Here is a 24,803-nt window from a genome sequence, read left to right on the forward strand (position 1 = left end):
AATTGGTTTTAGAAACAGTTTTTTAATTAACAAAAATATTGTGTTATTTATTTATTGATTAAGATAACATAAATATTTACGAGTAAGAAGTTCATTTTAAAATTATGTATGATATAATAAATCCTAAGAGAGCCATAAGAATAATTTTAGTTTTTTCATTTGAACCTTCTATAAAAAAGAATCTTTAATTTAAATTAAATATTTAATAAATTTAAAATATACTTAATGTCTAGGTTTTTTACTATTTTAGTTTTAAGAGTTGCTAGTGTAATCTATTTCTTTCTTTTTCTTGTTCACGTATTTTTTTTTCTACTTCTATATACTTTTTACCTATTTCTTCAAAATTTCTTCTTTGTTGATTATCTTAATCAAGTGAAACAAGGTTGTTGTCTTGCTTTGAGCTTTTTATCATAGAAGCATTTTTAAAAATTAAAATTGCAATTTATTATAAAGCTAAATATTTATTTACTTAGAACGCACTGATTAATACATTTTTGACTGTTTCTAAATATGTTAAATAAGCAATAAATAAAGTTTTCTTCATTCATATTTTTAATTTTTACCAAAGTATTGTCTGTTCTGGAGTTTGTAATAAACTTCTTTATACCATTCTCATCTTTGTATAATGCTACCTTTAGTCTTTATGATTCTATAGGATTTGGGTCTAACTTTTCTGCATTCTTCCACATTGTATCATACTCTTTATCATCACTAGTCTATCAATAAAATTAATTTAAAATAAAGCCAATTGCCTCTTTTGAGACAATATTAAGATGAATTCAAACATTATTAAACTAAAAATAAAGGTTTCTTTACCTTGTTTTCTATTTCCAAGCCAGAAACTAAGAATTTTTGATCAGAAACTATTTCAGCATCACGATAACTCTAATAATGAAGAAAGAAAAAACAATTTTAATTAACATCAAATCATAGCTAAAATTTATACAATTGGTTTTATTGTAATATCTATATCAACACCTTTTGAAGGCTCAAGGAGACCGCGATAAGGTTTTACATTAAAATATTATTATCCAGTTGTTTTGATCTATATTGAATAGAATTATATTTATTTTAAAAAAATATATTTCTGAGTATTTAAATACTTTAAAATAAACTGGCAGCTTTGCTTTATTTTTTAAGGTTATTTTGCTACTAAGTTGCTTATCTTCTACAAATTAAAACTAAACTTCTGTTACACTAATATCAAGGACTTTCATTTTCTATTACCTAATTTAAGATCTACAAAATTATATCTATTTTATTTATATTTTATTCCTAAGTTGTTAATTAAATTTGATTTCTACAACGATAAATTCAAAATCAATAAAAGTAAAAATAATGCTATTGACTGAGTGAGGAGTATGCATGTATATTATTTTATATAAAAGATATATTAGTAACATAATTACGTGCATAATTAAACTATTATTGTATCCCTAGATAGAGTATTTTAAAGTAAAATTTTACTCTAACAACTATAATTTCCTTAAATTTAAATTGATTACTCTATCATTTATCAATTTAAGCAGATGCTATGCAATTTTTAATTTAAAAAAATGTAACCAGACGAAGCTTATAAAAATTTAGCTATTTGTTAGCCTTGATGATTATTTAATCTAATCCAATTTAAAGACCTCAAATAAAATTAATTGGGCTTCTTTAATAATATTATTAAAAACGGTTTTTAAATAAATTTTATTTTAAAAAAGCAATTTATTTATTTTTTTGATAATTAATGAATGAATATTTTTCTTTATATTTAATTTAATTTAGTCCTTAAATTTGATACTCTACATAAAAAGTTAAATATGTATTTTTTCACAAGTTATTTGATGCAAGTGCAGTACGATAATCTTCGAAGTCACCGTTGAAACGTTTTAGTCTACTATGTTTAACATACCAGATTTGATCGCATACTGTAGAAATTAAATGTTGATCGTGAGAAACAATTAAAACACCACCTTAGAAATTATTTAAAGCAATAATTAAAGCATTAACTGCATCTATATCCAAGTGATTTGTGGGCTTTTATTTTAAAAATTATTATAACTTCCATGTTTAAAATTATAAATTACTTCATCGAGAATAAGAATGTGAGGGTTGTTATAAACTGCTAAAGCGAAAGCAACTCTTGATTTTTGACCACCAGAAAGTAAATAGTTGGGTCTGAGTGACATATTACCAGAAATACCGAAAGAACCTAAATGAGCTCTGTATGCTTCCTAAGTAGAGCCAGGATAATCTCTCATAATTTATTCTAAAGGAGAAAGAGTCAAGTCAAGTTAATCCAAGTGATGTTAAGTGAACATACTGCATCTTAATCTGCTGCTTCTATATTACTAACCTTTTTTTTATTCAATTATCAATATTAATTCAATTCAAATAAAGTTAGTTTCACAAATAAAATAATAAATTATAATTTCTCGATTTTAATGTTAATACCTATTTATTTTGATAAATTATTTTAATTTTATTCTTTTATTTATTTATTTATTTATTTTTTAATGCATTTTATTAGCTTAATTAATTATTAAATTATTTGTTTGTTCAGATAGATAAGTTTAGTGTTTATTCTATTTTTTAAAGTTTATTTTTTTATTTTAAAGATATTTTTTTAGTCATGAAAATTATTGTAAATTAAATTAGTTTTGGAGCAAGATAATAAATGATTTAGCTATTTTAAGAAAATTTGCAATTTTATCATCACTCAATCTGCTTTTTAGTTTGGTATTATTTTTTTACTCTATTTCAATCATATAGTATTATGTTATTTTAAAATTTTATTACCTTCTGAGAGTTCAAGAGAACCAACCAAAAGTTTAAGGAGAGTTGATTTACCAGCACCATTTGCACCAACGATAGCAATACGAGAATCACAATCAACTGCAAAGTTAATACCTCTGAGAATTGTGGATTCCTTTTTATATCCGAACAAACCATCTTCGATCTTAAGAAGGGGAGGACGGAGCTTTTCAGGAGTAGGGAAAATGAAGACGCAAGTAGGATCTTCAATAATTTCTTCGACATGTTCTAATTTACCAATAGCTTTAATACGAGATTAAACTAAGGCTGCTCTATTAGCATTGCAACGGAATCTGTCAATGAATTCTTGCATATGAGCAATCTTAGATTATTGGGATTCGAATTTCTTCTTAGCCATAGCTTGCTTTTCAGTACGAGTCTTTTCAAATTAATCATAGTTACCCTTATAGTAAACAAGCTTTTATTCAAAGAAATGAATAATATCAGTACAAACGACATTTAAGAATTCTCTGGCGTGAGAAACAACAACAACAGTAATTGAACAGTTAATAATATAATCTTCAAGCCACATGACAGCATCTAAATCTAAATGGTTAGTCTTAAATAGAAAAAAAATAGTTTTAGTAAAATTTTTTTAAATAAATAAAATAGTATACGGGTTCATCGAGTAGTAAAACATCAGGTTAAACGAACAAAGCTCTAGCAAGAGAGACACGCATTCTCCAACCACCAGATAATTATTAAGTAGGATTTCTCATCATTTCTTAAGAGAAACCGAGACCACCTAAGATGGAAGCAGCTCTTGATTCAGCAGTGATGGCATCAATCTATTCTAATCTTTCGTAAATTTCTTATAAACGAGCAGCAGTATTTGGGTTGTTGCTTGTGACTAAGTTTTGTTCTTCTTAGAGCAACTATTCTCTTTCAATATCAGTTTCCAAAACCTTTAGAAATTTAACAAAGTAAATTATAACTTAAAATTGCTAGTTTAAAAGGGAATAAATTAATTAATTACTAATTATATAGGAGATTTGTGACTTTGTTTCATTTCTTATTCGACTAATAAAATTTATAAGTGCTTGGGCATATTTTCAAACTCACTTCTAGCTAAGGCATTCATAAAGCAAGTCTTACCAATACCGTTTCTACCAATTAAACCATACTTTCTACCATATGTAAGTCTAAGTTTAGCATCTTCAAGCAAAGCTCTACCACCAATAATAACATTAACGTTATCTAATTGTAAATCTTGTGTTTTAGCTTCTGAATTTCTATGATGTCTAACCTTAATTTGTAAAAATGGAAATTTACTTATTAATTAACTTAAGGTGAATTTTGTTAATAAAAGAGCTTATCAAATTTATTTTAATCAAAAGATATTTATTAATTATATATTTAGAGATAAATAGTTAAGATTAATTCCTGAAAGCGCATTATTTTAAATTTTATGTTGGAGTTAAAAATTTGTTCTTAGATTAAATAAGCAAATGTTTGAAGAAATAAATTAAATCTACCTAAACGGGAGGTAGATTTCTTTCTTTTTCGTTAATTTCGTTTTTAAATCTTTCGAAGAGCTATTATTTCTTTTTTACTGCTTCTTCTTCCTTTTTCTATAGCTTTATTTTTAATTCTTCGTGACTGATTTCATCATTTGTATTTGCAGCACCCTTGGTTCCTCTGAATGCATCATCGTAGCCATGAGATGCAATATCTATTTCCTTAATCAATTAAACTTGGTTCAAAGTAATTGGAGCATCTAACTTTTCAGCAACTAAATTAAATTTGTCTTCTATTTTGATAATCTTTTGATCTAATAATTATTTTTGTAATTCGACGCAAATCTTTTATGTTTATTCTTTGCTAACCTAATCATTTTTTTCATTTTAAAAAATAAATAAATACACCTATCAAAGCTAAGAATAATAATTTAAAAATATGATTATTTTTTGATATATTTTATTCAAAATTTGCTTCCTTTTTATTTTAAAAATAATTTATTTACTTAATTGCCATTCTAAATGAACTCACCAATCAATTCATATAATTCTTATCCATTAGTAGGGCATTCTTCTACTATAATACCTGCTATATGCTCGTAGAAGAAATCAGGAAGCTAAGATTTTGTAACATTCTTTAGCAACAATTGCTTTGCTTCTTTAATATTACCTTCTTCTTAAAGATTAATTTCTTTAATCCTTAATAGATTTTCGTGTCTCGACATTACTTAAATATGATATTATAATCAAAAATATCTAAATTAATTAAATTTTCAATATATCAAATTAAGGAAGAAAAGAAAAAGCAAATAAATCAATCTAAGTCTAATTAACTATATATTTATTTATTTATCTATCTATTTATCTTTTTGTTTTGTTAATATTATCTTTTCTACACATTTCAATTTAAAAAATAAAAAATCTATTACAAATTTTTATTTTCAGCCAAAAATTTTTTTGTTTTATTTAATCAATTTAAAACTGTTGATTTTTTTAAAAATAAAATCATTTAAAAATTGAATTCAAATGTGGTGCAAATATAATTTAATTACAATGATTTTTATTTATTTTTTAATATATTAGAGCAATAGTTGGTAATTAAATAGAATATAATTTAATTAATTCAAAATATTTGATTCTATAATTTAATTGATTTAAAATTGTAGTATTTATCAAAATAAAATTTTAATTCATTAAAAATTGAAGACATTTTTTATAAATGGAATTGAAAAATTAATTTTTTAATACTGAAAAGTTCAAAATGTATGAATTAGTAATTGAATTGAATTTTTTAATAACGAAAATTTATTGTATTCAAATTGGATAAAAAATTATGTAAAGTTGAAATTGAACAGAATAAAAAAAATTGATATCTAGCTATAATTAGAGCTATTTGATCATAAAACTAAATAACCTAAAATAAAAATATAATTGAATAAATTTATTTATTTATTAATTTATTTTATACAAAATTAACTAAAATTTGATAAATGAGTTACAAAACAAATTAATTAATTTTAAATTAGTTAAATTGAATGATAAAAATGTAAAATTAAACTAAAAATATATCAAATTAATCAAATTATTTAAATTTATTAATTAAAAAAATATGAAAAAAATGTAATTATTTATTTGAATATTTAGTTTTAAGTTTATTTTGGAGTTTTAACAATCATTCGATAAACCTTTTTAACATTTTATAAAATGTTGAATTATTTTTTTAAGCCAGTAAAGCTTATGGTTCGCCTTATTCAATCAATTATCCCTAATTAATTACAAAGATTCTATTGCTTTGTAAAACTGTATTTAGTTTATGAGCAACTGTAAGGATAGTTTTATCTTAAAGCTTTTCTGCTACTAAATCAGTGATTTTCTTTTCAGTTTGTTAGTCAAGACAAGAGGTTGCTTCATCAATCAATATAATAGAACTGTTCTTGAGCAAGCATCTAGATATAGATATTAATTACTTCTCACCTGCACTCAAATTTACTCCTTTAAGAAAAATCTATAATAAAATAATAAATTTAGAATTAATTTTTAAAAATTTCATAAATTTACTCTAGAATTCAAGCCAGATTTAAATGAATAATGTTCTTACAAATTTAATTAATCGTAAACATTTTAAATTTAGCTATTATTGTAATTTTGGGAAGGGTCTATATTTTCTTTTAAAGTCCCTTCAAAGACAAACGGTTCTTAAGGTATTACGCTAAATATCTATCTTAAATCATAAGCTTCATAAGCTTTAATTGGTTTTCCATTTACAAAAAGCTCTCCATTTATTAATTCAAATAGGCTAGTGAGTCCATTTGTCAATGAAGTTTTACCTGCTCCTGTTCTTCCTACAATTCCAATTTTTTCTCTTTGAGTTACAGTAAAATTCAAATTCTTAATAAGCTTTCAAACATTTAAATAAGAACAAATAAATTAAAAAATATTTGTACAAATAAAAATTACTTCTAAATTATTATTTTTTATTCCAAATGATGCTTATTTTGCCTATATTGCATTGTGTTAAATTTCTAGCATTTCACTATTATTTTGCTATTACTAACTTAAAACTGCAAATGGTGACCCATTTTCTTATGGAATTTAACTAATTAATTAATTTATTAAAAATATAAAATTAACTATTGAAAAAATATAAAAAAGCATACTAAGCTAATTTACAGCATCTTTCTATTTTTATTCCTGCCTCTGTTTCAAATATAGACCATACAAGAAGTGCATACATTACTAACATACCAAAATTAATAGCAGTGATTAACACCATTGTTAACTTCTCTCCACTGACAGAAGTTTCATAGAACTAATTTATTTTTTTTAATTTTGTTAGTAAATTTAATAAATTTAATAACAATCACTTACCATAATTATAAACAAAGTACATTCAAATAAGATAACTATAAAGAGAATTAAAAACATGAACAAATTTTATACTGCAGAAGATACAATTTGATTTCTTAAGTTAATATTTATGAACTATTAAAATTCCTATTTTTAATAAATATTTCATTTTTTATTTAATAAAATAAACTTTTAAAACATTAAAAAATTCGATGAATATATCTAGTTTTCTAAAAAAAATATGAAATAATCTGTAAAAATAGAATAAATATTATTTTTAGTTAATTTATTTAAATAAATTACCTTAACTGGTATGCTATGGTCAACACACTACTTGATGTATAATGTGCCTCTATAAATTTCTGAAAAATAATTTAGAATTGGAGATTTAGAAACAGTTTCGATACGATTTATTTCTCTTTAAACTTAAGTATAAATTTTAGTTAAATAAACCCACATTATGATTGCAATTATGTTAACTATGTACAAACTTCCTAATTTTACACTCAAAAATACAAAAAAGATACCAAGACATCCAAATAAAATTGATAAAATTGGGTTCAAGAGTTCGTATACTTTTTAATCAACAGACATAATATCCTTTAATTTTTTATTAAAAAATTGTTTTAATTTATGCATAATTTAAATTTACGTTTGAAAGCCTATTTGAAAGTACTCCAGTAGGATAGCTTGAATAGAATTCAGAATAAGAAGCATTTAATAGACTTTTTGAGATATCTTCATGGAAATCTTTGCAAAATGTGTAATTCTTGAAGCAAAAAACAAAAGTTTTCAATATATCGAAAAATTGTGTTAAGACTAAAAATATCAAAAACTTAATCATTGTAGAAGTGAAATCATCACTCTCTTCATTATTTTGATTATCATTGATTTTTTCATTTTGATTATCGTTTGATTAAGACTCATCTTTTCCCGATTTTAAAATATTAAACTATTACATCTAGAAGAAAGTTGATACCAATCCAACTAAAAATTTATAAAATTTTAGAAATTAATTTAAAATAAAATTAATTTACGGATCACAAATATGATTGCTGTACAGCATCCACCATATAATTAGAAAACTTTTTTATAAACCCAACTTTCCACTTTTCCCTCTCTTTGATCTTCCGAATTTTACAATATATTTCCATATCCATTTTAGTTGAATTACATTTGAAAGGGTTAAATTGATTGATTATTATTATTTTTTTACTCTTAAATCTAATTTTCTTAAGAATCTTAATCTTATAAATCGTCATTAAAATGCCCAAGATAATTTTGAGACAATTGTTAATAAAAAGGAGAATTTGAAATTTCAAGATAGCTACCAACTTTTAATATTTATCCTTCATTTAAGATGTAAATCTTATCTACACTATTTAAATAATTTAAATTGCTTTAAAAAAGAATCCTAGTAGTATTTTTCATCAAAGGTCCATTGATACACTCTGTCATAACTTACCGAGTAACTTAGCTATCTAAACCAGTAAGAACATCATCAAGTAAAAATAATTCACCACCCCTATAAACAGTCCTAGCCTTTTAATGATAATATAAAAATTTTATTATAAATAAAAATGAATTGATTTATCAAAAAATAAATATTTATTTTTGAAGTTTGCATTATTCTCCTTAGATCAAAAATAAATTAAGAAAAAATTGTCATGAAATATTTAATTTGTTAATGAAATTTTCTAATTAATGGAATATTTAAAATATTTTTTTTACATTTGAGAATAATTTATATTAAAAATTTTTTGAAAAACTTAAGAATATAAAGAAAATATGTTAAAAAATATTGATGAATAGTTAAAATTTACTAGATTAACTCTTCTTTTTTATCCACCAGATAGTGAATCTCCTCTTTCAGAAACTGATGTTAGGTCATGGAGTGGTAGGTGTTCTATATCTTAGATTATTTATGTTGATTATAATACCTCTCTATATCTTTCTGGATCAAAATTAAATTGAGAACCAAAAATAATATTGTCTCTAATAGTACCTTTCATTACCCAAGAATTTTGTGTAGCTATAGAAATATCTTACTCAGAAACATAAAAAGAGGAAGTTTCTATATTATTATTTTTTTGAATTTGAGTTTCTTAAACTAAAGATTAAAGTAACATAGATTTTCCTGAGCCTGTTGGGCCTATAACAGCAATAATTTAGCCTTTCTTTACAGAAAACTCATCGATTTTTAATATGAACTAATCTTCTGGCTAATTTAGCTGATTATCCTAACTTTAGGCATATTTGAAAGAAATATTCTGGAGCAATATTGATTAATCATCAGATTTGTTTGATGGTAGTAGTTGTTTGTAGATATTTTAATTAATATTACTTTCTTCATATAAAAGATTTTATAATCTAATAAATGATGAATGGGCAATAATAAGACTAACTATTTGCTATTACAACCCTTCTAAGAGTTTAGAGAGTGCTGAATAGTTTGATGTTATCAATAAAAGATCACTTATACTAGATATATCATAAAATTTTACACACAAAACTAGGTTTAGAATATAAAAAAATTATCCTGAAAAGCTAAAGATTAGACCAAATAAATTTTTTTTAAGAGCCAAATAAGCTTCATTTTTTCTTTTTTAGCTAATCTAAATAATAAAGTTATGAAGAATTATAAAATTACAAATAAAAAAAATACCTTGGTTGAAAAGAAACAGTGATAAGCCTCTAATTTAATTGTTTTAATACCAGATAATATCTCATCTAAAACATTCATTCTTTCGTCCTTAGCTTTCATGTACTCAATTTGGAAATTTTAATAAATTTTTCCCAAAGAAATATTAATAAAAAACTAAGCAAAAGAAGTAAATAATCCGACAGTAGCACGGTTTCCTACTATAGAATAATAAATTATAATACAAAAAATTAATCTAATAGGAAACATTGCAAGATTCATTATTGATTTGTAAAATTAATTTGCTTGTTAAATATCAATTTGTAGAAGATTTTATAAGTCTCCAAGCTAGATTTTATATAAAATATAATTTAATTTTAATCATTTAAACATTTTAATTTTAACAAAAATCATTAATTTTTGTAGATAAAATAATTATTTAAATAGTTTAAAATATTTAATTATTAATTATTAATGTTTAAATTAATTTACTGTATATTTTTCCTTTTAATTTATTGATAGATTGAGAATTTTATTCATAATTGCACTTGAGAAAGACCCAAACATTTTTAAACCCATAATAGACTATTTTAATTTATAAAATTAGAATGCATTTAACAATAAATTACAATTACTTCCTAGAAACTTAAGTGGATATCAGCTAAAACTTTGAAAGCTACAAAAAAGATAAAAAATGCTACACCTATTATGAGATTCTCAACATCTCTTGGTTCTTAATAGGCTTTTAAGATATATATAGTCAAAAAAGGTTCTAATTAAACAGCTACTGCAGCACCAAAAGCCAATAAAAAGATTACTTAGACTTATCCTATTTTTATAAAATTATTTCAAAAAGCTTTAATGAATATTTAATAAACTTTTATTTACTCTTAAACACACCATAAAAAAGCTTTATAAGAAATATCTACTTCTTTTTTGATTCTGCATTTATGTATTCCTTTTTAGAATCATTTAGACTTGCCTCAAACCGTCTATAATTTTCAGATGAGCACATTTTTTCATCCAAAGGTGGTAAATCCTCTTCTTTTAGAGTTTTATTCATTCCTTTCTTTAATTATTATTTGATTGATTTACTAAAAATAAGTAATAATGAATTACTTTGATTGTATCATAAACCCAAAGAAATAAAGATTTCGATAGTAATCCATGTCTAGGTGGGATAGATTAATCTCTATGAATTAAATTCGTAAGATTCTAGTCATTTTCATTTTCAAGATGGCTGTAGGCCTCTGAATTCAAACTTTGATTTCTATCCTAATTCATAAATGAATGAAATTTTTTAGTTTTAATTATTAAATTATTTTTTTCGAGAGTGACTACTACTTTAATGACCTAAATTAAAAACTTTTTAATTATTTATGATTAATTAAAAATAAAATATGATTGAATTTTTGCGAATGAAATCAAATGTATCTTTCACTTGAATTCTACTAATTATTTATTGGATAGTTTAATATAATTAAAAAAATAATTATTTCTCTATTGATTACAAATAAATCAAAGTAAACGTTTTTAAAATGACTAATAAAATCTGCTTTTAATTTAATTTTTAAGTTAAATACATTTGAAAAAATTTAAAAATCAAAAAAAAATAGAAAAGATTTAATCAAATTTTCGAAAAAAAAAAAAACACAGTATAGAAAATATTCATTTAAGGTTTTCTGATACATTTTATTTACCTAAAAAAATAATAAATAACTTGTTTTGCTTAAAGAAGAAAAATGATTACTAAATCATTTTATTCATTAATGTTTTCTTCAATAAATTCTATTTGAAAGAACTACTTGCAAACCACTAATTAACTTGAGAAAATATAAAAATAAATATGATATTTAAAATTTAATCTGTCTATTTTAATTAGTATCTTGATAAAGAGCAAATAAATGATTATTTTAAAACTTTTAGATAACAAACAAAATAGTAATTGATTTATTTAAATAAATGATTTTACTATTTTTGAATTAGTTTTATCTTAAAAAAATTTTATATAATTTAATATCTGATTGTTAAATGTTGAAAGAGTATTTTTATGAGAAGTATTTTTTGTTTTGAAATCAGAAATTTTATTCCTCTTTTTTAGTAAAAATACTTAATTGTTATTTATGTAACAAATGTAATAAAATCGCAAATGAAATATTCTTTTTAACCAATTAAATAAATAATACTATTTTTAATTAAAATGATGAGCATATTAATTTTAAAATGGATCTTTTTAATTAATGTTAAATTATAATATTTAACAATAAAAAATATGCTGTTGATATTTTAATAAATTCGCAATCAAGAAATTATTGATTTTATTATTTCTATTAATAATATTTATTAATTAATTATTTAATGTAGAAATAAATAAATAAATTATGAAAGAAAATAAAAATATTAGACAAGATAGATTGATAGAAAACAAAAAATAATTAGTGAAAACATTTTAGTTTTAAAACAAATTAATAAGACTGTTTATTTAACAAATATTCAGTAGTTAGTTTGTTAGTTAGTATTGTATTCATTTTATTTTGTAAAATGATTGATTACATTAAAATTAATAATCATTAATTAATTAATTGCTTATGCTCTCAAGTAATTTTTTAAATGATTCAAAGCATATCTGCATCGTATTCATCATTGTCTTGATCATTTTAGAAAAGTGAATACTGTTCAGCATTATTTCCATAGGATTTTTGCTTATAGCCATATTTATTGTTATCACCCTTTTTGTTCTTTTGGTTTTATTGATATTCTTTTATCTTGCTAAGTATTTCTACCCTGTAAGTATATAATAAGAATAATACTAAGAAAGCTGCCAAAACACCGAGGAAGGATATTCCTGATGTCTAATCTGTTTAATTGCCATATTATTCTTTTATTTCTTTTTTTATATCTTCTGGCTTTCTGCTAAATAAGTCTTACTAGTTATTTTAAGCTGTATTAGCTTAAGTATTTTGAGTTTATTGCTAAGTTTGCTGAGCTTCTTCATTTCCTGGGCATCTTACTTTTTTCTTTGTATATAATTCTTCAATACCGCCTTAACATTAGTTGTTTGCAATTTTTCTATATTTTTAATATGAGTTTTAAATTAAGCTAACTTATTAATAAAATTAATTACCTTTTTCCTGAAGAAACAAAGTAAAAATCTTTGCAGTTCAAAGGTGGTTAGTCTCTTTTCTTTGCAAATTTTGCATTTATTGGAACACATTTTGTTTCATCAATTAAATCTTTAGTGAAACCATAATCACATTCGAAATCTTCTTCTGTACATTCACAAGATCCTTAGACCATTCTTAAATCACCAACTTTTCTGTTGTTAAAGCAACTAGAATCAGTTTTTTTTCTTATGTATGAAATTTTTGAACCAAATAAGCATTTTTTTCCTTCAAAGTTTAATGGGACCCATCTCTCATAATCACTGCCATCTTCGCCAGGGTTTTCAAATCCTTTAAATTTTTTAAATTAAGTATTACAAAATAAAATTGTTTGTTTTTATACCTGTGCATTCCTTTTTGAATAAATTTGAAAAGTTGATAGCACCAATTACACCTTTAGTATTTCCATCTGCACCAGTCTTGGTTCCATAGAACAAGAAAGTTCTTTCATCGTTGCCTTCTTCTGTAACAAAACTATCTACTTTAAATTTATTTTCATCCTTGAAATTCAATTTTCTCCATGTTTCTCCTTCATCAACAGAGTAAATAACTTCGTTTGTAAGCTTATCGTCTATATTTTAGATAAAATATATATCAAATTTTCATTTATCCTTTTAATTAATAGAATACCTCTAGCCATAGCGATGATACCGCCTTAATCACCAATTTCGTATTCATGAGATCCAACTTGAATCTTTATATTTTCCAAATAGAAATTATTTTATGCATTTTTTTTATTTTTAAAATACCTCTTTCCATGTGTGTCCACCATCAATAGAAAGATAAGTTCTTAATTCATCTTGATTATTAGTGAGATAAGAGCCAACATTACCTGTAGCCAAAATAATACCAGGAGCATTATCAGTAGAATAGACTGGAGTACCTTGAGACTCAGTTCTTCCTTTAAAGTTAAGAGAACAGTCACCAGAGCAACGAATAGGATTTCCAGCATAATTGAATTCGGGAGCCTTGATTGCGTGCCAGTCACCACCCTTGTTAAATGTAATTTTAGTTTTTTTCATATTTTCAATTTTAAATGAATCCAAAGTGAGTGAAGATCCAGAAGATTTTTGTCCTTCTTTTCTTTGCAAAAGCTTTTGATATTTTGAAATTGAAGCTGCAGTGTATGTGTTTGCAATATAAACTCCTTCGTTGCTGTTAATGGGTTCAAAATCAATGTTAGAATCATCATCACCTACTGTATATCTTTTAGTTAAAAAATAATTATATCGCTGTTACTAACTTATCTTTAAAAGTATAAAGTTCTCTTCTGCTTTTAGTTGAATTTGTATTTTGATTTTTAATATTTACTGAAGTGAAAGAGTGAACTATTCTCCTTAGGAGTTTGAAATGTAAACATTAGTGTATCCAGCACTGTCACCTTCATGATTAATAGCGATAAGAATTTAGCCTGCATCTATGTCCAAGACAGTAAAAGATTCATCTTTAACTCTTTAAAGAGGTAAATCGATCTCTTTTCTGCTAGAAGATTGAGTAACAAAAGAAGGTCCAATATTAAGTTTATATTTGCCAAATTCCTTTCCTTAGATTAAAACAAAAATATATTCTTCTGTTTAATAGAATCTAACTCCATTCTTTTCTACCACTTTTAAATCTTTACCATAGTTATCAGTGTAGCTTACTTTATTGAGGAATACATTTTCTTTTTTATAAATAAGAAATTAATGAAATCATTAAATGTTAACAAAATTCTAAAAAAAGTGATTATAAAAAGTTAAATTAACAGTTTTTTTGTAAATATTGATTTATTTTTAATTATATCAAACAAACAAATCAAACTAATCTTGCTTCTTTTCAACACTTATTTTAAAATTATAGAATGGAATTATATTTTATATTTTATTTTATTTTACCTCCTTTTTCATTCTTTTCTTACTCTTAATGAGACAAAATAATTCTATTTTATGTGTTCATGAGAGTTTATTTGGTCTTATCCCACTATGCTTGATTTACGTTAGAGACTATTTTTCTCCAAGTCATACCGCTATCTACTGTTAAGTATAAATCAGAATCACCACCTTAGCACTCAGGATCTCCTTTTTAGCACTAAACGGGTACAAGTCCTATCAAAGACTTGTGATCAGAAGGATTGGGCTAGATATCGTATAGGAGAATCTCGTGCTTGAAAGAAGTATAAGTGGCACCACAGTTTTCTGTATAATAGCTTTCACCGCTTTTAGTGAAGATGAACACTTTTCTATTTTTAACAGGTGAGATCATGATATCATCGACTTCGACCTATTAAACAAATGAAAATTTTTAATTTATGTAAAAAAATTATTTCATTAAAATTCAAAATCTGAAGAAAAGAGAAAATAATGAGAATTTTTGTTTTTAAAATGAAAGAATAGCAAATCAAGGATACCTAAGTTTATTTGGAATTGGTTGATTGACGGATATCATCATTAATCAACTTCAATGTAATGCCATAGTCTTCTGAGTAATACAATTTACCTTTATCAGTTAAGACATAAAGTTTTCTAACTTTTGCTGTTTAATCATAGGTGATAATATCTCCGTCTTCAGATGTTGCTTAAGAACTACCGCACCATAGAATTTCCTAAACAGGTGAATCTAATTCAGTTACTCTATATTTGACATCATATTTGTCTTTAAAAATTTCACTAACTTTATCTTGAGCATTAGCAAAGTGAATAACACAAGAAAAGAGAAGCAGGAAAGCTGCAACATATACTGTCAGATCTTATTTTTTCATAATCTAAACAAATACCTAATTTATAATTTATTTTAAATGCTACTCTAAAAAGATTGCTTTTTGTAATTTCTATGATTTTAAGAGTATTTTTTAATTTAATATTTTTAATATTTAATTAATTATGATTTTTTTTTTTTTTTGATGAGAAGATACACTTTATTAAATAACATAGTTCGAAATATCATAATCAACTTCTTTTAAAAAATTTTTTTTAAGAATCAAACAAACTCTCTAACATACACGCATTCGCTCATTTATTAAAATTTTTACGTTTTGCAAATTTAATTTGTTGGCACTTTTGTATCTTCACTCAATTACCAAAATTTTCTCTCAATTTTCCTTCCTTTTATAAAATAACCAATGATAATTTTTGATCCAATACGTTTTAAAATTTAGTCTTTCTTTTAAAATAATAACAAAGAAAGATAAATACATGAGTAAAAATAAAAAAAGCAGATAGCTATGCAATTTATTAATTTTTTTGAAATTTATAAATATTTTTGGAGATATTTTTTCATTATAGTGATTAAAATTAATTTTATTTAGAAAAATCAAGTTTTATTTATGAATAAACAGTTATTTACTTAAGATTTTGTTTTCACTATTAGTATTCTGTTTTAAATCTTTAAGTATTTTCTTAGTTAACAATCTTACAATCCTTATTTTGATTGCTATTTAAAATTAAAATATTTTAAATAGAACATTTAACATAACAGATATGAAAATAAACAGCGTTTTACCATTTAAATGATAAAAGCTTATAAAATTTACACAAAAAATAAAGTTTTAGAAAATTCTCAGAAAAAATATAAAATTTTGATATTCTCTTGTTCATAAAATTGTTTTAAAATAAAATTTCCTTTTGGTTTACTGTAAATTTTTCATTTTTTCTTTCATATCTACAAAGTATTATAAATATCTGAAGTCAATATATTTGAAAGTTTACTGAGGACAACCATATATCATATTGATTTTTTAATTTCAACAAAAAAATTTAAAATCTACAAATATTAATTTTAATCAGTCATTCATTAATATTAATTTTTTAAAATTGAATAAAATTTGTTTTTAGAAGGAAATTTGAAATACTAGAATTAATTAATTTTCATGTCTTCTAAATCTTTTTCTAAATAGACTTGCTTATAATTTACATAACCATTTAGGTCTTCGATTGTAAATAAGTTATTTACTTATGAAATAAAATTATTTATTTAAAGCTGAATGAAGTTATAAAAGTGATATTTACAAATTATATATTAAGTAAGTATGGATGGACGGAATAAATAACAAAATACTTGAAATAATTAATTAATTGTTAGAAAAATAAATTTAATTTATTTATATAAAAATAAAGGAAGAAGATTTTTAACATCTTATTTTTGTAAGTTTATTATTTTTTAAATAAAAGGTCTGTTTGATCAGTCTGAAAATATTTCAGAAATCAATTTGCTAGCATCAATTTATTATTCTTATAATTGATTAGATGATATTTAACTACTTTTTTAGGAGTTGGAATTATTTTTGTTTTGAAACTAAGAAATAGAAGAAGTATTTTGATAATTATTATTCTAAGTGCTTTATTTTTTATTATTGTTAATTTATTATAAACATTTATTCTAAGAATTGTTCTACTTTTATTATTGTTTAAGATAAGTTTCGTTCTTTGTTATGCAGTTATTTTAAGAGATATTTTAATTGTAATAATTTTCTTTTTTTATTTATTGTAGTTAACTTGTTGTATTTATAATATACTTGTCGTTTTCTTTTGATTATGCCTTCAAAAGAGAATTCATTTAATCAATCTTGATATTTGATTTTGAACAATTGTCATTTTTAGTATTTTATTATTTGTTGTTGGAGATACTTTTTTCAATATTTTTGATTTAATTTGAATTACTATTTTGTGTTTCAACATGGTTATTATTTTGGTTTATACTATTCTCATTTAAATCACCAAAAATATCAGTAATATCTATTTCTTAATTACTTGTACAGTCCTATAAAATAAAATTTATTATTACATATTATAAAATTTTTAAATCAAATTTGATTACATTTAAAAGCTTAAATATTCCACTTGTACTTTCATAGCTCACTTAATTTTCTTATTGAATTTTAGATCTAATTTCTTCTATTTTTTATCTTAATTTCAAAAATAAATTTAATAAATAAACAAATGTCTTTTAAAAAATTTCTTACTTTGATTCTTTTTAAATATTTTCATGATCAGCGATGAAAGAGTTATAATCTTTGTATTCAACTGCTGTTTAATAAAGATTTATTCCATATCTACGTAAGTAAATTTATAAAATTTCGTCTCTGTCCTGATAATTAAATAAAAATTAAATAAAATTAAAATACTGATTGATTGATTTTAAAATACTTGAATTGGTTGATGACTTGGGCAGTAAATAGATGTTTAGATTTTGTTAAAATTATCGTCTATAGAATTTTCGTCTAAAGATGTATAGGATTTTATTGTATTGTTGTCAATACCATTTTCATTTAAATTCTTATTTTGTTACTCAGGTTATAATATTTCAATATCAAAATATAATCCCTCTATGTATGCACAGTGAGTATGAAATGCTAAATTGCAATCACAATGATTGCACTTTATTTTATAACCTTATCTTTTCTAGCAAATTGCACACATGTAATTTTATAGCTCATTTTTAACAACTATATCTAATAAGTTTTATTAAAATTTAATCATATCTTCATCAGATTCCCCTCCTCTAAGAGAAATGCAGCTGTCTTTAATATATATCAAATTTAAAAATATCAAGCAAGAAACATGGTAAAATTAGTGGTTGACATCGATCATCGGGAAACCAGTTTTTAAGCATATTTTACATAATAATCTGTGCTCTTTCTTTTTTTCTATGTTAAATTTATTATATTCATTCATTCATTCATTCAAATATATTAATAAAAATAAAATTACTTTTTTTTTGTTAGGTTTAAATTTCAACTTAAATGTTAGAATTGCTGATTTATTTATTCATATTTTCTTTTTAGGCTTATGACTATCTGAATAAACATAAATCGCACAAAAAATCATCATGAGGAATCTCCTTAATGCCGTAACAAAATTAGTGAAAAGATGCAGAACAAAGTGAGCAGTAAACAACAGGATTTGATTCACTACTATAATTATTGAAGCATATTTTACAATCAATTTCAATATACCCATCAGTGTTTCTTAAGCAAATTTACTAAAATATCTTGCTTCTCCAAGTATTTTTACCACCTTTGGCATGAAACATTCCTTAATTTGTATTTTTGTCTTCTGATTTTTCTAGAATTTAATCAATTTCTTCACAAATTTCTTTTTTTTGGTCTCTGATATCCTCTAAATTTTCATTTTTTATGTATGTTAATAGGATTTCTTCACTTTTTTCTCCATATCCTACTTTCATATATCTGATAATTGTATTCCATTTTACTATATCGTAAACTTTCCTGCTTTCTCTTTCCAAATCTTCTATTTACAAGTACTTATTTTATTCATTTTAAAGGTTATCTAAAATTCTTCTTTTTCCATTGTTATTTTCATCTAAAACTTATTACAACTATTCTTACCAATAAAGTATTTCAAGTTCAATTTGATTTGGCTATCTAACACTTTCTTCCTAGCTCGAATCTTCTGAAATATTTGTTCTCTAATCTTAAATGGGAATTTATTTTATTTGATTTTTCTAGTTCCCTTCACACAGTAACAGTTACTTTGAATAATTTTATGATTAACTGTATTAATTTTGTTGGTCAAGTACAAATTTTGTGCATTCAATCGATTTTTAAAGAGATAAACAGTCAACTCCTTAAATATCACTTAAATACAAAATACTCTATAAATCACTGCTGGATATATTACTATTAAAATTTGTAGCATAACTTTAGTAATTTTTAGGTTTTACTACTGCAATATCATTCATTTCTCTTTGGCTTATAATATTTAAATTTAAATTATTTATTTAATTCTTCTAAGAGCTTTTTAATGAATCCAGAATTTTATTTTTAAAAGTTTAGTCAAGCAATTCATATTTTACTAAAAAATTAGAAGAATCGTTTTCAAATAACACTGTTAAGTAGTAATGATTTTTTAAACTTGGTACTATTCCATTTAAGTAATAGTCGTTTTCAATCAAAGATTAGTAATATTAACCTATAAAAAATAATTATTATTAATATGTAAACTTTTATAAAAAGTATTACTTTTCAAAATAAATTTTTCATATCTGTAAGCTCTTGATTGAGGCATATTATCTTCTAGATCCTCTAAATCTAAAAGACTTGACATTTTTTCTTGAGTGAGAGCAGAAAAATCTTTTTACGAGCACTCTTTAAAATAAAAATCATTCACATATTTCCACCACTACTTCATTAGGCTATTTATTTTAGCATTTAATTATAATTAATGAATTATTTATAGAATTAAAATCTATTTAAATTAAATACTTTTATCTGTTTGAGTCATTAGTGTTAGGATATTAAGGAATTCCTCCAGAAATTTTCACTTTATTCTTTTTGATAATTTCTTCAGCAACTTTAGATTTTGTTGGATCTAAGCAATCTTTAAATAATGTGTTATTTTTGAATACTTTCTCAATTATAGTCATACTTTCTTTCTCATTTTATTCATTTAAATCCATTTCTACCTCTTTGAATTCTTTTATTTTTCTACCTCTACTTTTTTATTCTCCTTTATTAACCTTTTCTTCAATTTATTTTGTTTAAAGTTTAGCTTTTTTTTATTTTAATGTGCTTTTCAAATTAGATTTTATTTAATCTGAGGAGTACTAAATAGAAGATAAATGTGTTCCAACATCAGAACTCTCTGCTGATTCAGCTGCAGAATTAGATATTGTTGTGTTTTCATCTATTTATTTAATTTTAAGATTCCTTTTTCTTTGAGATTTCCTTTCAGACTTGCTTTCTAATTTAGTTAATTAAGAGTCCTCTTAACTTTAAGAATGACTCTCTTTTCTCCCTGCTTGTAACTAAATATTTTTTAAATCCCTTGCACTTTCATCATCAGATAACAACTGGATATCTAGGCCATTCATTTCAAATATTTTTTGCTTCAGCTATTTATCAATATTTTACCATGAAATTGACTTCTCTACATCTAAATAATATTTAAATATTAAAGCTATAATCTAAACTTTTTAAAATGCATAATAGAGCATTTTTCTCAAGAATCATGAAAATTTCAAAATAGATAAATGTACATTTTTTATTATTGATGTGTTCGCTACAAATAGGCTCAAGTAAATAAGCTTTACGATCTATTTCTGACCATCTACCAAGAGATATTTTGATTTGATTCTTGATAATGCAAGAAATATGAAAGTAATTATTGCAATCTCTTTTGTTATTTTATAAATTTAAAAATTAGAAACCATTATTTTCTTTACAAATTATTTTAGCTCAAAAAATTATATGATTTTATAGACTATTTGATGACATTTTTCTTTTTATAAGTTTCAAATCAAGAATCATTTTTAAATAATTTAAATTAATATTTACTCATCAATGCATTTAATGTATGTTTCTGTATCGATTTCATTGCAATCTTAACATAGAAGCTAACTATATTCAAGACTTTTTAAATTAACACTTGTTTCTGCAATTAATTCCTTTTTACCCATTTTAAATTTATTTTTTGGCTTATTTCTAATATTAATTTCTACATCTTTAATGAAAGATGCGCAAACCAAATGACATTTATTATCTTAATTTTGATCACCTTTTTACTATGCAGAGTGAATATATGGAATCACAGAGAGATGCTTAGCATAATTAGAAGAACAAATCTAGCATTTATCTGGATTCATTAGAGTTTTAAGTTTTTCTTTACTTCAAAGAATTTGATTAGTATTTTAAATTATTCACTTGAAATCTTGAATTCGTAGAATCAGAGGAAATTCTATCTATCAATCAATCAATATATAAAAAGTAAAAAATAAATAATCAATCAATAAATATTTGCTTTTCTGTATTATATATACCTATCTAATTAATTAATTATCTATTTATCTATCTATCTATTTTTCAATTAATTTTTTAAATTAAAGTTAACAAAATTAATTTTTTTGATTAATATATCAATCTATCTATTTATCTAGATATCAAATAACAAAAATAATGTGACTTAAGTTGGCGAAAATTGGATATTTATTACCAATATCATAATTTAGCTATTTAAAGCAGATAGATTTATAGATACTTTTTTCAAAATTTTCCAAAAATTATTTCAAAATTTAAAACCTTTAATTATAAATATTTTATATTAAGTTTTATTTTTTTAATTTATTTTATTTTAAAAAAGTTATAAAAATTATATTTATATTAAGTGAACTTATTCTCTTCAATTTTTAAAATTTAAAACTGAACTTAAAAACTGTGTTTATTATTTTTAATATTTTTAAATTAAAAATTCATTAACCAATTCAAAAAATTTTTAATAAATTTAATTGATTTTTAATTTTACTTTTTAATATTTAATTTTGGTAAAATCAGAATTTTTTCTACAAAAATTTATACTTTTTAAAATTAAAATCACAAGAAAATAAACTTATTAGCATAAAATTTACTAAGAAATACTAAAAATAACTTAAATATTTTAAAATTAAAAAATATTTTCATAAGGTTTTTCATAAATACAAAAAAATATTTTTATTCTAAAATATAACAAAAAACAATTTTTAAATAGAATTGTTGGAATAAATTAAGAAGAATAAATTTAATTTATTTAAAATAACTTTAGTTTAATAAAATTTAAACAAATATTAGTTTTTAATTTAAATTAAAATAGATAAAATAATATAAATTAATTGTTAATATAATTTTCATCAAATGATGTATAAGCTAAAATGAAAATTTCAATTTTATTAAAATTAAGATAAAGTTAAAATCCTAGGAAGCTGTGTTATTGAATTTCTACTATTTCTTTCATCTTTAATTTCCGAAAACTTTAGATGTTAAATTTCTAGGTTGTCATTATTTTTATTTGCTTTAGTTTATTGTTGTTATTCAGGAATATACTAATTATCTAAATTATAATCATCTTTGTTTGGATTATTAAATGATTCTTCTCTATTTTTTTGAGAATTGATGTTATCTATTTGTTTTTCTAGCTCATATATCGAATCAGAAATAGTTTAAGATTTTTGTTATTCAAGATTTAGCAAATCCTACATTTTAAATATTTGATTTTAACTTTTTTCTGATGAAGATTTTTAATTTGAATTTTCAATAATTGAATCTTCATTTTAATTTTAGTAAATTTTATTTATTGCTTTGACTAAGTCTTCATCATTACTGCTTTAAGACTTTCTTTCTAAATTATTTCTATTCTTAGTTAACTAAGGTACTTCTAAATTGTTTTTACTGTTTCTAGATTTGTTTTTTTTGTCTTATTGATTAATAATATAGTCATCATTTATTTGATTTTAAAGAATTTAAATAAGATTGTTTGAGTTAATAGAACTCCTTGAGTTTAGTTCTTCAGATTAAAGAGGAACTTTTTTAGGATTTAAGTGTCTTTAAGTGTTGTCTTGATTAGCATGAGGAGTTATTGGATTTTCCAAATGTGGAGTTTATAAATTTGCCTATTAATGTGGAGTATTTAGGTTCTCAAATTCATCGTTACTGCTAAAAATAGTTCTACCATTTTTTATATTTGCTAATTTATTAAATAAATTTTATTGGTCATTTCTATATTCGTCGTCTTCTTGTTCTAAATTTCTTTAGATGTTTATTTTGTATGTGTTTTTATATCTTTCATTAGTTTATTCTCTATTTAGCATGATTTCTTATTCATGACTTCTAATTTCGTTTTAAGATGAAATTTTATTTTTTATAAATATATTATTACTTAAAGAGCTTTAACCTTTATTTTAAAATATGTTTTATTCACTTTATTGCTTTTCCTTTATTGATCTTTCAAAATTATTATTTCCACTTAAATTTTCGTTGTGTAATGATTAAATTTTCTTTCTGTGAGCATTACTTTATTCAGATAAATCACTTTCTGAGTGCATTTATCTGCTCTATCTCTAATGATTTGATTAGCCTCTTTTTTTTACATAGACTTACTATCTTAACTATCTTAAAATCTGATACAAGTAATTATCAGGATTTTTCAACAAATCATCTTATTTGTTAAATTGTTATGATTAATTAGTTTCGAGTCTTTATAAATTAAAATCATTATTACCAACTTAGCTAAAATTTTATTAATCAATCCTATTAAAGCTTACTGCTTATCCATCTCCTTCGTACTATCTCCCTTAATCTATAACAGACTGCTAAAGAGCATTCGATTAACTTGAAGAATTACCTCTTTAATAAAGCCTATTCTTCTTCTTTCTCATAAAATATTCTTTAGATATTCTAGTTCCTTGAATACTATGGTTTATAGATTCTATGTCATTCATATCCAGCTTTTTCTGAACAAATATAGGTTAATCCTTATTTTAATCAATTAGGAAAATAGTATTTATTGGAGGTAATACATGAGTTGGTTTTTGAATCGATTTATCTAAATTATTTCTTTGGTTGCTTAAAATGTTGATATTTTACTCAGTCAAGCTGGTTTAATTAGCATTATTATTCATTAATTATGTCTAATTTGCATTAGTCTAATTTATCAAGGTTCTATCATTTCTTTAAATATTGCTAACGCTTTCTTCATCACCATCCATCACTTAACTTCGTTTTCTTTTTTTGCAAACAGCAAATATATAGCACATTAATAAAATAAATACAATGGTTCCAACTACAATAGATATTATTATTTAAACCTAATATTGTTATCCACTTGAACAATCACTATAGCTTCCACACTGTTGATTACTTGTGCAACAACCATACTAACATTATTAAGCATAACACTTTTTTTAGTCAGTGCAATATGATCTTAATTATCCATCAGGAATTAATTAGCAAGTACCTTAATTGCAGCATTGATTTTACCCGCAATCAGATTATTGATAGCACACTAATTACTAGCAATTAACTAGCTAAAAGGCTATTAACTCAGACCATATTAAAGTAAAAAAAAAATTATTGATTTATCTCATTTTAATATTTGAAATTCTAATCTGAAATTGCAGTTCTTATCAATAACAATCTTTACTTATTTAATTTTC

General features: G+C 23.0%; 6 protein-coding genes across 6 annotated transcripts; 1 reads left to right on the plus strand and 5 right to left on the minus strand. All coding sequences in view use genetic code 6, as the record gives it.

The window, feature by feature from the left end:
- Window positions 1–91: 91 nt before the first annotated feature.
- On the minus strand, window positions 92–1,217 carry TTHERM_00313110 (MSP (major sperm protein) domain protein; the record flags this gene model as incomplete). The annotated part of the gene is made up of 7 exons (XM_001033492.3): window positions 92–168; window positions 223–401; window positions 470–504; window positions 564–716; window positions 817–885; window positions 947–1,045; window positions 1,104–1,217. 7 exons carry the CDS (start codon window positions 1,215–1,217, stop codon window positions 92–94), a joined length of 726 nt encoding a protein of 241 aa, XP_001033492.1.
- Window positions 1,218–1,818: 601 nt separating this feature from the next.
- On the minus strand, window positions 1,819–4,984 carry TTHERM_00313119 (ABC transporter family protein; the record flags this gene model as incomplete). Its single annotated transcript, XM_002348296.1, has 7 exons — window positions 1,819–2,025; window positions 2,076–2,344; window positions 2,788–3,361; window positions 3,420–3,707; window positions 3,779–4,048; window positions 4,278–4,628; window positions 4,766–4,984. The coding sequence occupies 7 exons, from the start codon at window positions 4,982–4,984 to the stop codon at window positions 1,819–1,821; spliced, it is 2,178 nt and encodes a 725-aa protein (XP_002348337.1).
- A 947-nt stretch (window positions 4,985–5,931) lies between these two features.
- On the minus strand, window positions 5,932–11,031 carry TTHERM_00313120 (ATP-binding ABC transporter; the record flags this gene model as incomplete). Its single annotated transcript, XM_001033493.3, has 14 exons — window positions 5,932–6,264; window positions 6,318–6,656; window positions 6,717–6,855; window positions 6,917–7,068; window positions 7,128–7,253; window positions 7,410–7,706; window positions 7,759–8,093; window positions 8,144–8,648; window positions 8,930–9,721; window positions 9,772–10,095; window positions 10,240–10,332; window positions 10,383–10,576; window positions 10,636–10,816; window positions 10,867–11,031. The coding sequence occupies 14 exons, from the start codon at window positions 11,029–11,031 to the stop codon at window positions 5,932–5,934; spliced, it is 3,975 nt and encodes a 1,324-aa protein (XP_001033493.3).
- A 1,331-nt stretch (window positions 11,032–12,362) lies between these two features.
- TTHERM_00313130 (BNR/Asp-box protein) lies at window positions 12,363–15,645 on the minus strand (the record flags this gene model as incomplete). Its single annotated transcript, XM_001033494.3, has 8 exons — window positions 12,363–12,816; window positions 12,872–13,199; window positions 13,252–13,479; window positions 13,539–13,602; window positions 13,658–14,114; window positions 14,220–14,571; window positions 14,783–15,167; window positions 15,295–15,645. The coding sequence occupies 8 exons, from the start codon at window positions 15,643–15,645 to the stop codon at window positions 12,363–12,365; spliced, it is 2,619 nt and encodes an 872-aa protein (XP_001033494.2).
- Window positions 15,646–17,063: 1,418 nt separating this feature from the next.
- TTHERM_00313140 (PHD zinc finger protein) lies at window positions 17,064–21,485 on the minus strand (the record flags this gene model as incomplete). The annotated part of the gene is made up of 9 exons (XM_001033495.2): window positions 17,064–17,642; window positions 17,700–17,787; window positions 17,845–17,969; window positions 18,029–18,528; window positions 18,593–19,813; window positions 19,864–20,036; window positions 20,107–20,776; window positions 20,880–21,016; window positions 21,178–21,485. The coding sequence occupies 9 exons, from the start codon at window positions 21,483–21,485 to the stop codon at window positions 17,064–17,066; spliced, it is 3,801 nt and encodes a 1,266-aa protein (XP_001033495.2).
- A 2,009-nt stretch (window positions 21,486–23,494) lies between these two features.
- Window positions 23,495–24,226, plus strand: TTHERM_000313159 (transmembrane protein, putative; the record flags this gene model as incomplete). The annotated part of the gene is made up of 1 exon (XM_012799740.1): window positions 23,495–24,226. The coding sequence occupies one exon, from the start codon at window positions 23,495–23,497 to the stop codon at window positions 24,224–24,226; it is 732 nt and encodes a 243-aa protein (XP_012655194.1).
- Window positions 24,227–24,803: the final 577 nt, after the last annotated feature.

The sequence above is a fragment of the Tetrahymena thermophila genome, assembly GCF_000189635.1.
Source record: "Tetrahymena thermophila SB210 genomic scaffold scf_8254431, whole genome shotgun sequence".
In the NCBI taxonomy this organism is placed as follows: Eukaryota; Ciliophora; class Oligohymenophorea; order Hymenostomatida; family Tetrahymenidae; genus Tetrahymena; species Tetrahymena thermophila.